The sequence below is a fragment of the Limulus polyphemus genome, unplaced genomic scaffold (assembly GCF_000517525.1).
Source record: "Limulus polyphemus unplaced genomic scaffold, Limulus_polyphemus-2.1.2 Scaffold66, whole genome shotgun sequence".
Taxonomy (NCBI): Eukaryota; Metazoa; Arthropoda; class Merostomata; order Xiphosura; family Limulidae; genus Limulus; species Limulus polyphemus.
In genome coordinates, this window is record NW_013665676.1 from 782,574 (window position 1) to 798,985 (window position 16,412).

At 30.3% G+C, this 16,412-nt stretch overlaps 1 protein-coding gene across 1 annotated transcript; it reads left to right on the forward strand.

Annotated features, from left to right (window-relative positions):
• The first annotated feature begins 9,267 nt into the window (after positions 1-9,267).
• On the forward strand, positions 9,268-9,870 carry LOC106465120 (transmembrane protein 229B-like). Its single transcript, XM_013925322.1, has one exon. The coding sequence runs from the start codon at positions 9,268-9,270 to the stop codon at positions 9,868-9,870; it is 603 nt and encodes a 200-aa protein (XP_013780776.1).
• Positions 9,871-16,412: the final 6,542 nt, after the last annotated feature.

Here is a 16,412-nt window from a genome sequence, read left to right on the forward strand (position 1 = left end):
GGGGGGGGGGGGGGGGCAATTTATAATGAAACTCGTTTGTCGAGGAAAATAATATTAATGAGAAACAGCGCATAATTATTTTCACTAATGCACAATAATTGAAAATAAAATAAACATCTGAAACCAAAGTTATCGAAATACACCCATAGTCTTGACAGATTTTTGTTTATGATAAGCTACAGTTGTGACTTACTTACTCGAGCTTTAAAATATTTATAAAAATTAGTTGAACTCTTTCTCCTGTTTATTTGTAAATTTATTCTTCGAATACTTATTGTTAGATTGATTAAGAAACGAATAACATATTTAGAGTATTTGAATAAGTCAGAGACATCAACAAACCGAGTACATTCTTTATATCAGATTTGTTCATGTTAAAATAAAAAATGATAAAGAACTAATCCAAAACCGTATCAATTATCAGAAACTTTGTTATTGGGTAGAAAATTATCACTCTTGATCGCTACTGTAGTCATTTTAGTTTGATAAGCATTTATTTAACATTTTCTCTTTTTTTACAATTTCATCTTTGTAAACTACATAAATGATGTGTTTATTTGTTTGCAAATGGTGAAGAAATATTTAGTGCTTCGAGATCAAAACTGTTTCACTGAACTTCTTCATAAATCTATTGTTCAAAAATACTCAATCCTTTTGATAAAATTATATGATTGCACAATTAAAACTTTTTATAGACATTCAAATACGAAAACGATTGAATGAAATAGTCGATTTTAATCACGCCCTTCTATATATGTTCAGCTATTTTTGTGAAGCCTACAAGACAGCATGCATGATCAGTAAAATAGGAATGTTAAAATGTATATCTTAGACTGGCACTTTAATCTTACTGTAAAATGAAGTATTCTTGAAGGTCGTAATAACTTTAAATAAAGTAATGCAGTAATACAAAAAAAATAAAAACTCACTGGCTTAACAGCTTGTTTTCTGTATATAAATATATTCTATTCACATAAAATCAGTAAAATCACTAAAGTCTTATTCAGTGTCATAAAAGTGATCAAATTTGTCTCTTTTTATGGTGTCTCTTTCTTTTTGATAGGCAATACTTGAATGTACAAAGAAATATTGCATCTAAATTTTAAAATGTAAAATATACAAAAGAATGAAAATAAAAACATATTTAAAAATCAGTTCTCGAAACAAGTAGGAGACAAAATAATGACATTAATAATTAAGATAATTCTCAACCAAACTTGGTTCAGCAAATATTTATCTTTAACACGTATTTATTATTGTTTTTGAAAAAACGAATATATTTTTTTTTCATTTTTTACTGTTACCATTAATTTCAAACATTTTGATATAAGAGCTTTGACTCTACTCATAAAAGAGTATATAAAAACAAGGAAACGACAAAAATAGGTGGGCTTCATACATCAAACACGTGGATCAGGCATTACTTACTTTTAAACCTCATTCTCTCAATTTCTACTTGGCTATAAAACAAAATATATATACAACATGAATCTTCTCCGTGAAGTCAATATTCCCACAGTGATAGTCAACCCCAAACTTCAGGTACCTTAGGGTAACCACATAGTTTCGGTTAGTGCCACTTGGCCTGTTAAACAAACAGAAATTCAGTAACACGGTCTATGAAAACCATGCCGCATAGTGTTCCCGTCGTTTTATTCTCTACTATAGGGAAAGTCGTAAAGCTCTGCAGTAGTTGTAGTTACCTGAACTTCGTTGGTAATACGACGATAATATAAGTTTCATGAACTTGTATTTTATGTGCCCATGTACGAGAAAACTCGATAAACTATAAGTATGGTGTGATTTTGTTTTGTCTCGCAATTTCCCCCCAGAAAAACAATTACAAGTATATCTGTATATGTGTAAATAGTGTGTTATTTTTCCTAGATTTAAAATCAAGCTAATCTTCAAAATATTTAAATTTCGTGACAGACAGATTTGGATAAAGGTAGTAGTCACATAAATTGACAATGGTTATAGAGCCCCCTTTTATCTAAATGCTAGTTCAGTGAATTATTAGTAGATGGCAGCACAATCTAACGATTCATATCTGTTTTTGTAGTAAGTGTAGTTGATACTGTTAGAACATTCATTTCAACAATGATTACACATTTAAGCTTTTAAGATTAATATTACTATTTTATTTATAAAGTTTTGAAATAAACTGTCGCAAATACAAAAAATTATATTTCACTCTTCGACTATTATCCATATTTTAAAAACACAAAACCTTCACCTTAAATTTACATTGAATTGTTTGAAGTTAAGCACAAAGCAATACAATGGGCTATCTGTGCTCTGCCCACCACAGGTATCGAAACCCGGATTTTAGCGTTGTAAGTCTGCAGATATACCGCTGTGCCACTGGGGGGCAACTTACATTGAACTCTAATTATGTGAATTACTACTAGATGGGAGAACAATGCAAATCCTATACTGTGTGCTGTATAATTAAAATGTCTTTGTTTGTTTTCTGATCTTCCCGCAAAGCTACTCAAGGGCAGTCTGCTCTAGTCGTTCCTAATTTTGAACTGGTAGACTAGAAGGAAGGCAGCTAACCAACATCACCCACCGCCAAATTTTGGCCTACTGCTGTCTGACTGGAGATTGAGATTTGACTGTCATCCTTTAAATGCACCCACAGCCCAAAGTTAACAGGAAACGAGAACGATTAATTCCTCGGATCCAAAATCGAGCACGCTAACAACTGGGCCACACCTGGCCCATAATTCAAATAATTACAGCGCTACTTTTGCTCGTAAACTCAGATGTCCAGGCATAATTATGAATGTATGAATTACAAAAACTGTTAGTTTAGCTGTTTGTTGAATTTCGGCACAAAGCTACTCGAGGGCTATCTACACTAGCTGTCCCTAATTTTGAAGTGGTAGACCAGATGGAAGGCAGCTAGTCAACATCAACCACCATAAACTCTTGAGATACTCTTTACCAACGAATAATAAAACTGAACGTCACTTTATAAAACCCACACGGCTGAAAGAATGAGCATATTTGATGATAGATTTCGATCCCACGATCCGCATATTGCGAATCCAACGCCATAACCACAAAGCCATATCAAGCCAAAACTATTGGAATAGCAACAGAAAAATAAATATTAGATTAAAAGATTTGTTTAAAAAAATTAAATGCCTTTTAACTAAACTTTTATAACAGAAATCTTCAATCTTATTTTCTATATATAAAAGGATTTAGTTGTTCGAGTAATTTCTTAAATTCAACAAAAAAATATTCAAAAGCCTCTTCATCGTTATAATTTATTGTGGTTATTGTATCGAACTAGTAGTTTGTACGGTCATAATAACTAAGATTTATTTTCAACTAAAATTGCATGGCATTTTTAGAATACTTTGAATCCTGATTTGAAGACAAAGAAAATTAAACCCAAAAGCGATAAACGTTGACTAGAAGTGAATAACTTATCTATCAAGGTCCAAAGTTATCAGGCTAGATGTAACACATCTTGTGCGTTTTACCATAACTATAAATAACTTCTGATCAAAGTCAGCCAACTACACAGATATGAACTAAAACAAAAAATAAAAATCTTAGTAAATAATGTAGCTTATGCTTTATTCCAGTCTAACTAACTAGGTCTTGGTTACTATAGGAGCCTGTGATGTCATAAAATAAGTCACAAAAAACTTGTAATGATTAGATGGCATTGATTAACTAGTTGGGTGTCAATACAATATTTATTGAAAATACATTATATTAATATTCATTTATAAACACTTATAAATATAGTATTTAACTTGGATTGTATTACTTGTAAACCGGTGCGAATTGTTAAGAAACTTTCATTTTTCTGTTGATACGATTAACAATAAAATGCAACTACAACGCGATAAAATCAAAGAGAAAAAACAAATCAATGTTTCGACCAAACGGCCTTCATCTGTAATTAATGATGGTTTATTTGATTGAAACGTTAACAAGTTAATTTTTTTACACTTTTTGTTGGTAGTATGATTTCATTGTTTTAACCTTTTATAAGAATTACACAATCTGCTAAAAATTCAAGACCTCATCCTTGCAACTTAAATTTTCGTGAATATAATAAACGATCCCTTTCCTCTAGGTAACATACCACGTGAACTAGTATCAATAAACAAAGTTAGCAGATAATCATAGACGTAGGATCTTTGTAGATATTTTTATTTAAGAAGCTGGTTAATTAAGCCATCAATTAAATGCATGAGAACGTTTAATTTTCTAAACCAGTCACCTTGTAAGTTATCTGAATTATTTGACTTGAAAAAGAAAAAGGGTGTATTTGTTTGTGAAAAAAGAAAGACATAAGCTGGTAGTGATATTGTGATAAAATCATAAAGGTATTTTAATAAAATAACTTTTATTTGTGGTGTAACTCTAAGTCTAAATTGTTGTTTTAAAGTCTTAACTTTTTAAATTTATTGTTGTAATGTTTTCTTAGCCTTTTTTTAAAAATTATTGTTGTAATTAAAGTGTTTTTGATTATCGTAGTACAAGTACTAGGTCCAGTACCAGCAGTAGTCTAGTCTTACTGACGTTAGTATTGTGAAATTTAGCACTGTTTGTTAACGTTTTTTCAGATGCCGACTCTGTTGGCAGATAATTATCCATAAATATCACACATTATCACTATCAATATTATACATAATTTACAATTCAGAAGGGGTGTGTCTAATCAATCTCATTAATTATCTTGCTGCAGGGATCTAATTTGCCTAATTCTTGTGTTCAGGTTCAGTGTGAAAATACTTACTCAGAAGCTTCAACTTAAAAACTGTAGTCATCTTTTTCCCACTTATTTGATGAAGTAGCTTTGATTCAGTTATCACCAACATATGATCATCTTCACGTTCAATCATCTCCTCCATCTAGCTATAATAGTGGCTGTTATCCTTACCCTCGTGCTCACCCTCAAATTACTACAAATTGGTTCTTTCATCATTGGATTCCCCTTTTCACTCTAGTAGATTGAATGTGTAGTTTATGTTTCAGGAAATGTTTATTTAAACATTGTATATAACACAAGACATTTCATAGACTGGCCAAATGACATACATCCTGAGTGGCAAAGACATTGTTCTAAAATTCTACAGAATAAATTAATACAAATAATTTATCAGTACTACTAATAATACAGCCTACAGTACAGGTCCATGTAAATTGTATGATATCACCTGTATGGTGTTATGTGAACAAACTGCCCTACTCCCAGTATTCTTTATTACACTATATATATCTCTGATTAAATAATTATGCATTGCAGCTCAACATACATGGATGTCACTTTGTACAATACTTAACACATTTCTCTATGAAAAGTAGATCAACAGTAAACATATTGTACATTGTACAGGATTAAGCTCAATGTCAGTCATCATAATATGACATCATAGTTTGATTTGTACTAGTGTCTTAGGCCTTGGAGGAGAAGATTGCTCATAAGTTGAGTAGTAAGTGGTTGTGTGATAATGATAATTAGTAATATTTGTGAGAATGACTTGCCATAAGATGCCCACATCTGGAATAATAAATATTGACGAATGGTGTTTCACAGTATACTAAAAGTTATTAGTAATGCTGGTACTTTCCATTATACCCCACAATTTGAATAACTTTTAAATATATATATATAAACATATAAATATACATTTTATTCATATAGTATATGCCCATAATAAATTTCTAAAAGTATATTTAATAAGCATTGTATTCATATAGTAAAAACTTAACATTTGCAGGGGTTTAACCAAAACAGTACCGTAATACTAATAGCATTATCAAACTGGCAATAGTTTACTAATGCTATTAATATCACTAATAACTTTTAGTGTTGGCACAGACTGATGCAAAATTTAAGAGTTAGTGCTCAATTTCTCAACAGGGGCCTACCAGTAAATGCTTCTCTACTACTAGTACTGTTACTTATTTGCCATCTAAGCTTTTTATGAGTAACTTTAGACCTGCTACTTATTTACTATTTTTAATATTAATATTAGCATTGCTGTAATTTTCTCAACTTTAAGCCTCTAAGCAAGTTAACTTTGACTTATGTTACCAGTTCCTAATTATATTTTTGGTTTAATTTACAAGTTACACTTGAGTTCTGTTCTGTAGTTTTTATAAATATTAATTAGAGCTATATAAACTATACAAGTAATTTTCATTTTAAAACTAAATGGATATGTAAATCAATACAACAGTTTTGGTACTAATGTATAGACATAATAGTTTAATACACTAAACTTAGACTTAAAAGTTATAGCAAGATGATATGTAACATTTTTAATTTTAGTTGTATTTGTATCATCACAGTGAACTTATTTAAAACTGGTATAACTCGGTGACAAGTAGTAAATCAAATGATATACTGGGCTTCATATTTATTCTTAGCATCCTAAACAGCACATCTGCTAAATATTTTAGAAGAATAATTTGCATCAATGCTACATATTCTTTAAATCACATCATCTATATATTGCAAACTGTGATGTCTGTCTCCCATTTGAAATGCTGTGCATGCAGGAAAAGCTCAACATTCACTTTTGAAATGACAGGAAAACAGGCATGGATAATGTTGATGCCAAATTTTATTTTGCAAGCAGGATATTCTATACTAAATTGTTAGGAATTAATTACACTATCATTGACGTTTCAAAATTTGACGTAACTTAAAGAATAAGAATGTAAATTTACCATGTGTTATTGCTGAGTGGCTCTTAGCATGCTCAAAATGCCCAAACAATTACTTTTTGCAGTGGGCGGTATAAGTAGCTCAGAGCTTTGGCTCTAAGTGAAACACAATTAACTTTTTTAAAGTCCATGAAGTAATTTAAATTGATAGATTAACTTAAACTTTTTCCGTCACTGGGGATGGGCTCTTTTGCATGTTTATATATATGTTCACTGAGGTGAGCAAAAATGCAAAACACTACACATATATTATACAGTCCACTAGTATAAGAAGCCTAGTCTTCTTTTATTGATATGACTTTGTTTGGGGCTACTGATGAAGGGTGGAATACTACAATATGCTTTCTTAATTTGTTTCTTTTATAGCAAGAATGAACTGATCAGTGTGGGACCCATGAAGCTGTATTAGGAGTTTATGTTAAAATGATAAAAAAATTAATAAAATGAAATAATCAGAAATATATGTTTTAGTAGATATTACTTAATTAAAAGCTGTGAATTTATAATCACAAAATCTTTCTTTGCTGAGAAGGTGTACTAATAAAGGATGTGTAGTTAAGGATGTGCAGAAACTGCATTTGTAGAAAGTTCCAATAGGAGTAATCATGTCTATAAACAAGCACATCATAATGTTGTATGTACGGTGACTTGGTGGGAAAAACCTTGCATTCAGTAATTGTAAACACATCAGTGACTATGAACAAAGAGCCATGTGATTTATTCTCAGTGATGGTCAAACTATCAAACTGCATGTGTGGATTGCCCTCAAAATCAAAATATCACATGTTGACAAGCATAACCGTCATAATGGACAAACTATATTGCAAAGTCCCTCTGTTTTAAATAATGGATAGACGGGTGACACATGCCACTAGCCTGATTCGGGATTTATGACATTTATTATTATATAATTGAGAAGCCAAGTATATGCATCAGAGAGACAATGAAGGCATATAAATCACTGGATGCATACATCATAATTGTATGCATATATTACTTGCCTGTATTAAAAATAATATGTAAATATTATTTTTTATAATTCATATAGGAGCCATTGAACTATCGTGGAATACAATGACATGAATAGATAAATGCAGATGGACACCCAGTTTTAGCTATCACTGTATAATTAATCTATTTGGTGCATATGTAAGCATATGCAAAAGTGAATCAGTTTTTCAAATAATTAGTGTTAAAATGTAGTTCATTATTTTCTCTATGTACAGTTTATTCCTTTTCTTGAAGCCATTTGGAAGCTGTAAGGACAGGATACTGTGGTTACTCTTAAGGTGAAACAACCTAATAATTTATTTATGTCAAAATATTTTAGAATTTACTTCTTAAAGTCTGTTGGTCCAATAAATGAACTTGTATTTGAATTAAATAAAACAAGTATATATATAAAACAGTCAAAATTATATCTATAGAATCCATTACACATTGCATTATACATGGGCCACTGTATCAATAATATTCATTTTTTATGAGCACTGTAGTCTGTTATAGGTTACTATATATATATATATATATATATATTCAACATTGTAATCCTGGTAAACTAGTGGTACAGTGGTGGTGTAATTCTACCAGTGCTTGACTGTTAGTTTTTTTAGTCAGTGATGATCTTTAGTACATTATTAACATCAGGCCCAGCTTTTTTTGTCCATTTACGTACGTTTGACATATTATTATGCAATGGTATATCTGCAAAGTAAATATTAAGTAAAACGTATTACTTCATAAAACAACTATGATAAACTTTCCAAATACTTGTTATAAACTGTGACAAATTTGACTACATATTCTCTTTGCTAAAACAATTTTAGTAGGAAATAGATTTAAATTTCTGAATGATTATATGTTGATGGTATACCTTTAATATTTAGCATTTGGAAAATTTAGATTGTTGTAGGATTATTTCTCTTTTCTTAACTGAATGCTGTTATACAAATATTTGTTATTTTACTGTTTTATTTCACTGCATATTTTACAGTGATTTGTTTATATTATGTGATTAATGTTGTTATACATTTTTTTGTTATCTGATGTTATTAAATCTGGTGTGACCACATTTTGCGCACTTAGTAGGAGCAATGTGGCAGTTATTTTTTTAACTGCTATAAAATTCCAACCACGGACTTGATCATTGTTTTTTAGTTGCCAATCTTGCCTGCTCACTGCTCTAATCCATTTTCTTCTATCAGTATCTTGTTCTGATGGAAATCTATGAAAAGAAATCCTACTCTCCATGTTACACCTGTTTGTGTACCCCACAACAACACATAATTGCAACATTGTTCAACAACTCGGGGAAAAAAACTGAAACAAACTCAAAGATGCAGTCATAAACTTTTAGTCAACTAATACTGTGATCTCATGGCAATTATAATGTGGTTATAAAGTTTATAATTGCATTGGTTAAACTGTCCAACTCCTTTCTAGAGAGCTATGTATTCCAGTTTTCATAGGCTTAAGTTTTATTACTTTTACTTTTTATTATGTTCATAATTTTGTCTCATATTTAACTAACAATTTTCTGATATTTTTAGATAGAGAGTCACAATGCAAGCAAACAGTGAATCCAGAGGGTCTTGTAGTCTTGGGCCTTGTTTGTCTCCAATTGTGCGGCTCTATGTTTATGGAATCCATGGATATTTCACAGAAGTAATGTTTACAGCAGCCTGGGAGTTTATAGTTAATGCTAACTGGAAGTTTCCAGGTTGTACTAGTGTGTGGTCACTTTTTATTTATTCTTTCTGTGGGTATGCCATTGAACAAATGTATCTACGTCTTAAAGATCGTGTTCCCATCTTACTTCGAGGACTAATCTACCTCATATTTACATATTCTTGGGAGTTCAGCACTGGATACATTTTGCGATACTTTAATGCATGTCCTTGGGACTATACTCCTTTTGATTTTGATGTGGTGGGGCTGATAACACTGGAGTATGCACCACTGTGGTATATAGCAACCCTGATTCAGGAACAGATGTTGACAAAGAACATTCTACTGCTGCAATGGAAAGTGTGCTCTGCTCCATTCCACGACAAGTGTAACTGCTGTCATTGTCGTGGTGATCTTGCAGACTGTGGCATCGGGAATGGGAGCACGATGACAAATGGATTGAAGAAAAAAAAACGAGTAGCATTAACTTCTATATGATTATTGTTACAAATTTTTAAATAACACACATTGTAAATCATATTTTCTGTTCAAAAATTGCTAGCCCTTGCTAGAATGGAATTGTGCCTTTGGCACTCGAATGCCCCCTTGCCATGTAAGTCACCAAATAAAATCCTCCTCCTCCCCCAGAAAACAAATTCTGAAAGAAAATCCCTGTAGTTAAGTATTTCTAGAAGTAACATATTTTGTAAGATAATCATTGAACCTTTAATAAGAAGGTTTGAGTAAATACCATATGTTACAGTCAGATATTTGAACTTTGGAGACTTACAACTGGTATTAACCACATGTTTTGCAATAACAATTTTTTAAAGTAAACAATACATAAATTACAGAACGGAGGAATTTCAGTTTTATAGGGTACTTATAAGCTGTTATATGCTGTAGAAAAATAATAACTTTTAGTTTTATTCAATACTTATTTATTTGTACACATGAATACTTGAAGCAATGAAATAAGATACATTAGAAGTACAGAGTTTACAGAAAGAATCAATGTAAGCTCATTGCTGTATAGTAAGATTTAAATACAAAAAAGCTAACTATTATGCGCTGGTCAAAGTCAGAAGTTAGTTTAGATTATACAAGAAAAGATGTTACACTCTTTTTCTGTACAAAATAGACATGAATAGGAAAGTGTACATGGTTACAATGGTGGTTGGTCACAAGTTCATTCAGAAAGTGTTAAATGGAAATTCAGTATCACATCCTTTCCCATGCACATTTATACATGTAAATGTGTAAATATTATGTGAATATTTAAGAGTTCACCTTTTGTACACAGGTATAGAAAACTATTTTGTGCAGGTGTGCTATATATATCATATATATATATATATATATATATATCATACTTGCAACATGGTTTTCTATAATTTTTCTGTAGTATTATTTGGGTGTTTAATTTTATGGTCAGAAACCTGGTCTCAGCTATAGAAAAAATGTCTTTCACACAAATTAATTGTTTGTTTTTTAATTATTGAACTGTATGAAGTATCACAGTGTAAATTATGAGAATCACTTATTCTATATCAAAATGTATTTCAACTGTATTCGATACAATTACATTCTGAGTAGTTAAATTAATTTTCTAATGTAAGATATTTTTAGAGTAAATTGTTAAAATATAAATATACAATGTATATGTTTTCTTGACTAAAACTAGCTCTGTTACTCATAGATTTTCAATGTTATTTTATTTCTTGATTATGTTATCTTAATATATATATATATACACACACCTACCTATTCCACTCAATGAAAAAAAAGTGAAGGTTTTTTTTTGTAACTTTGATTTGTCATTGTTTTAGTGGTATGTTAATAATAATAGTAAAAAATCACAAGGTGATTTGAATATTTTTTTCTATTTAACAGACCTTAGTTTGTGGTATAACTTATTCCAACATTTATTGTGAAACCTAAGTTAAATCTGTATGATTTTTGTAAAAAAGTATTTTATTTATAGTTAGTTTTTGAAAATATAGTTTTGTAAGGAACTAAGTTATGATTTATAATGGCTGGAGATGGCTTGAATATAGTAAATATAGAAAGTTATTCATGATCTATGATAAGTTGCGTATCCATTGTTTCTCATCATTCCTGTAGTCTGCAACTATACAGGCTAAAAACCCTGAAATTCTTGGTTCAGTTCAGTTAAGTGTGGTAAAAAATGTAGGTGTAGATGACAATTGGAACTGACTTCTTCTGGGAGGTTTATGTTCTGCAATTATAAAAGCATTCGAAACACATATTTTTAGTTTTTTGAAGGAAAGTGTATCTATAGTGCTGGACCATATTAGTAAATCATGGGAAGTTGTGATTCCAGCTTGAAAAAAATAACCATTCCATAACTGACTTTGTTGAAATGTTGTACATTTGCTGTTATGTTAAACTTATGTTAAAGTTTTTTTTCATTACCCATTCAAGCCGTCTCCAGCCATTATTAGTCTCAAAGTGGGTTCCTCGTCACCGAATTTAAATTGTGATTTTTAAAGTGATTTTCACGGTAGACTTCCAACCTTTTTGTTCATGTTATTTTCAATTTATATATTCTGTTTTTACTAGTATGAAAACCCCTAGTTTCACATCCAAAATCTTTGGTTAACCACAATAATAAATATTTCCTAACAGAGATTTGATTAATATTTAATTTAATCTCAGTTGCAGTGAAGTTCTGATTTTCAATTTCAATAATCATGAGCTACAAAATTTATGTACACAAGCAAGCACAAACTTCAAACTCTCTGTAGACCTAATTTTCACTCACAAATGCGATGTATCAATCTCATGACTTATCTATTTCTTAATGTAATGAGAAAAAGTGTAACAGATTTAATAATTTTAACTTTGATCTCCCTTTGAATTCTACATTTTGTCAGGATAGTTTGGCAAAGAAAAATTTGTTTTGATATATTTTGGAAGAAATATGCAGTAAGTTTTTTACCTGTTAAAATGCCCTTTGCTTTTGTCTGTCCTTTTCTAATATGTCGTATGATTGTTTAACCATGTTAATGTCTCATAGTTTTGTGTTAAAATGCCCTTTGCTTTTGTCTGTCCTTTTCTAATATGTCGTATGATTGTTTAACCATGTTAATGTCTCATATTTTTGTTTCTCTGCCCCAAACATGTTAAAATATGTGTGTGATATATGTATTTTACCATACTTCATAAGATTGTTGTTAAAACTTCATCCTTTTGTTTATTCTAATCAATTTACATGATAAATTCAATAAGAAATCTGAGTAACCTATATATTGGATATTGCTTATCATAACAGCTTACTGATTACTCACAAAATCAGTTCATGGCTGGTGTGTCTTTTTGTTTTCAGAAGGACCTCATTTAGCTAGATTTTGAAGAAGTTCATGTTAAGTATTAGGTAGTTTAGGTTTAAATGGATCTTCTTGAATTAAATGCATATAGTTATATGCAGTTGATACATTTGTTGGAAAATGAAGTGTGATAAAGAATATTAGAGCCACAACAACAAATATAAGCATCTTTAATGAGTGTTTCAGAAGTACACATATTCCATCTTCAGCAAGTCTATGAAAATAACAAATAGCTCTTTCTCTTTTTTTTCATTTAATGTTTTATAATTTAATAACACTATTCGTTGTATTTTTATATTAGTAATTATACTAAAGAATGTTCAATTTGTTATTTTCATAGACTTGCTGAAGATGGAATATGTGTAATTCTAAAACATTCATTAAAGATGCTTACAATTGTTGCTGTGGTTCTACTATTCATTATTTAGTTATATGATTGATATTAAATCAGTTTACACAAAACTAGTATTAATAGACTGTTTTAGTGATTATTTTTTATATAATTGAAATTGGAAACTACTGTCACATGCCTCAGATGAAAAACTATGTGGGCAGATATTATGTGTCCTGTGTTTTTCAACATAATGTTCTCTCAGCAGTAACTTGTCTTAAGTAATTCTCTCTCTTTTTTTCTTTAAATAATATTTTCTTTTAACATACATGCACTACATGTATGTTAGCATTTAATTTCTTCAGTTCTAAGCTGTTTTATTCATTCTGTGATTCTAATATTACATGCACTTAACCAGTAATTCTCAATAATTCAACTTAGTTATTGATCAAGTCTAAAAACTAGTTTCAAGATGTGGCTTCTCTTTTAAGTACACAGACTAAAGCTAGATGTTAGGCTAGTCGTTATAAGTTAGTATAGTCTATTTGTAGTGAGTATAGGAAATGAACTACAAATAGCATGTATTTCTCACATGCAAACTTAGTTTAGTCTTACATAATTAGTTTCTGTGATATGTTCTTGCATCAATACATCCACCTGGAGGTAGTAACAGTCATTGTATTCTAGGTCAGTCATATTTCATATTTCCATAACATATTGTCTAAGCTAGAGAACCAGGTTATTGCATAATGAACAATTTGGTGTAGATGTAAGGAACTGTGATACCTAAAGTTCTTGTTTATTTCTCTTTGGAAAACCTACTAGCATTTGTAGCCTCTGTCCAGAGAAATTGCTGATGTTTATTTAAGATAGGCATCAGATGTTAAATTTGCAACTATTACAATGTATGTGAACTTATACACGTACATATAGCATTTTTAGCAATGAATTTTTTTCCATTTTTGACAACAATGAAAAATTCTTATTCAAAAATTAACATCAATAATTTTTCTTTTTATTCTGTAGCAGTTGTTGAAATATGAGGTATTTTCTTTCAAAGGAAGTTATTCCTTTTTTTCTTCTTCTTTCTTTTACTGCTCTTATATACAGAATTTATTACTATTTTATCCCAACACATTTTGTCCTTTTACAAATAGTTAACATGTTTTGAAAATAATGTAAGTCAACAGAGATGGCTGTTCATTTGAACTTTCAAGTGGATCTTGTTAGGCAACAGAACTTGAAGAACAAGTTTTTATAAAGAATGTAGAAATGTGAATTTTCTTTCGTTCAGCTGTTAGATAAAGTAGTTATCTTTAAAAAAATTAACATAAGGACTGTTCATAATTTTAATGAAATGTATTAAAGATGACAGTACAAAATTAAATTAGATTCAGTGTAGATTTCATTGGTCTGCACTGCAGCATTATTAGATAACTTGCTTAAATAACTTTGCTTAGAACAAACTCTAAACATCATTCTGCATTAGTATGTAGAAAGGAGACTTAATATATGAGTTAAGTCTGTTCTGTCTCTCTAATGTTTTGAAGGATGGTCATTTTTCTGTAACTTAGAAAAGTTGTTAGTTACATAGTATGTATTTATAGTCATCAAGGTAAGGTGCTAATAGAAATACAGTGTACTTTCTTACACCATTGTCTTTTGTAAAAGCTACCAGTTTATCTACAAAGATTTTCCTATTTCAATTTTCCATTATGTAGAACACAAAATTTAACTCTGATGAATATTTTATTTTTTTATATGTATTTCCTTCAAGTGTTGTGTATAATAAATCACAGATTGATCCAATTTTCTAAAGTCTTCACTCTACAGCCATAAAGTTGTCCAAAATATATCTTTTACTGTTAAAACTTCTTCCTTACTAATTTTTGTAAACTTATAATTGCTATCATCTTCTTTAACAAAAGGACTGCCAATGATTATTGCCAGATAAGTCTACAATGACATTGCATATATCTCTAGGGAGATAACTAACTACATTATAAATATTTTCATACATTACTCTGGTTCTGTTGATGAACTTGTAGACCATAACATAGCCATTTCTAGACAGTTTTTAAACCTCTAAGTTACAAACATTCAGGAAACCAGTTCCAAAACCATAAAGCTACTGTCAGGACAGCTATATTTAATTGTATCTATAAATTTTACCCAAAGTTAAATATGTGTTGTATGATTTGAAGCTGCTATGCCAGACTCTATTATTCCTCTTTACCAGGTCCTGTGTTTTCAGCTTTGTCAAGTTATTGCTTAGTTAGATATACACTCTTATTCTGAGTTAAAGAAGATAAAATTGTTTTTGTCACATATATTATGCAATGTGCATGTTTTTGTTTTTATCAGAGTCATACATTTGAATTTGCAGACATTGTTCTTTCATGTGTGTATTTATCCCTTCAATTCTTATTTCTTGCATATAACCTTTTACTGGATGTGTCAAATACAGTAATTACACATTGGTCTTTAGTACACTTGAAAGTACAATACCCCGTTCTCCACATATAATTGGTTATGTCCCTGAGTTAGTTTCATTTATATGTGCCATTTACTAGAATGTCTTCATTGGTTAAGGTTAATCATGAAGCTGAAGATATTATTTAATGAACTTGAAGTGTCTATGATAATTATATCATGCTCATTGGTGTAGAGATCATAGTCAGTAAAGTACAGTAACACAGGGGTTTCCCAAATATTTTAGCTTGAGGCCTTCCCAAGTACACATAGTCAGTAAAGTACAGTAACACAGGGGTTTCCCAAATGTTTTAGCTTGAGGCCTTCCCAACTACGCATAGTCAGTAAAGTACAGTAGCACAGGGGTTTCCAAATGTTTTAGCTTGAGGCCTTCCCAAGTACACTTCAGCGAGGATTTTACCTGATGATTTAATCAAATTTTACAAATAGCCACTATTGAGGTACCTTTCTCTCACTGCAATTTGTTCTTTGAAAAAAAAAAATCTGCAGCATAAAAAATATTGTGTTGATATATTTATTGCAGTGAATAAATTTTCACTGAAAATATTGCTTTTTCTAATGTCAGGGAAGTTTTAAACAGAACCTTTTTACCACAGATAAGTTACCCCTAAGACAGTCTAATGAAACTCAGTTTGGGAACTACTGGAGTAGCTCATTTTGTTACTAAACTACATAGTTTATGAAAAAGACCAAATATTAAAATCATCAGTATTATTACCATATACACAATACAAGTTTAGTTAACAACTTTTTGAAAGCTCAGTTGTTGTGTTCCTTCACTAGTGAAAATCATTTTTCCTAACTGAATATGTACATTTAAATTTTTTTATTCTGTTTATTACTTATTAATAGTATTGTAAAGTTTT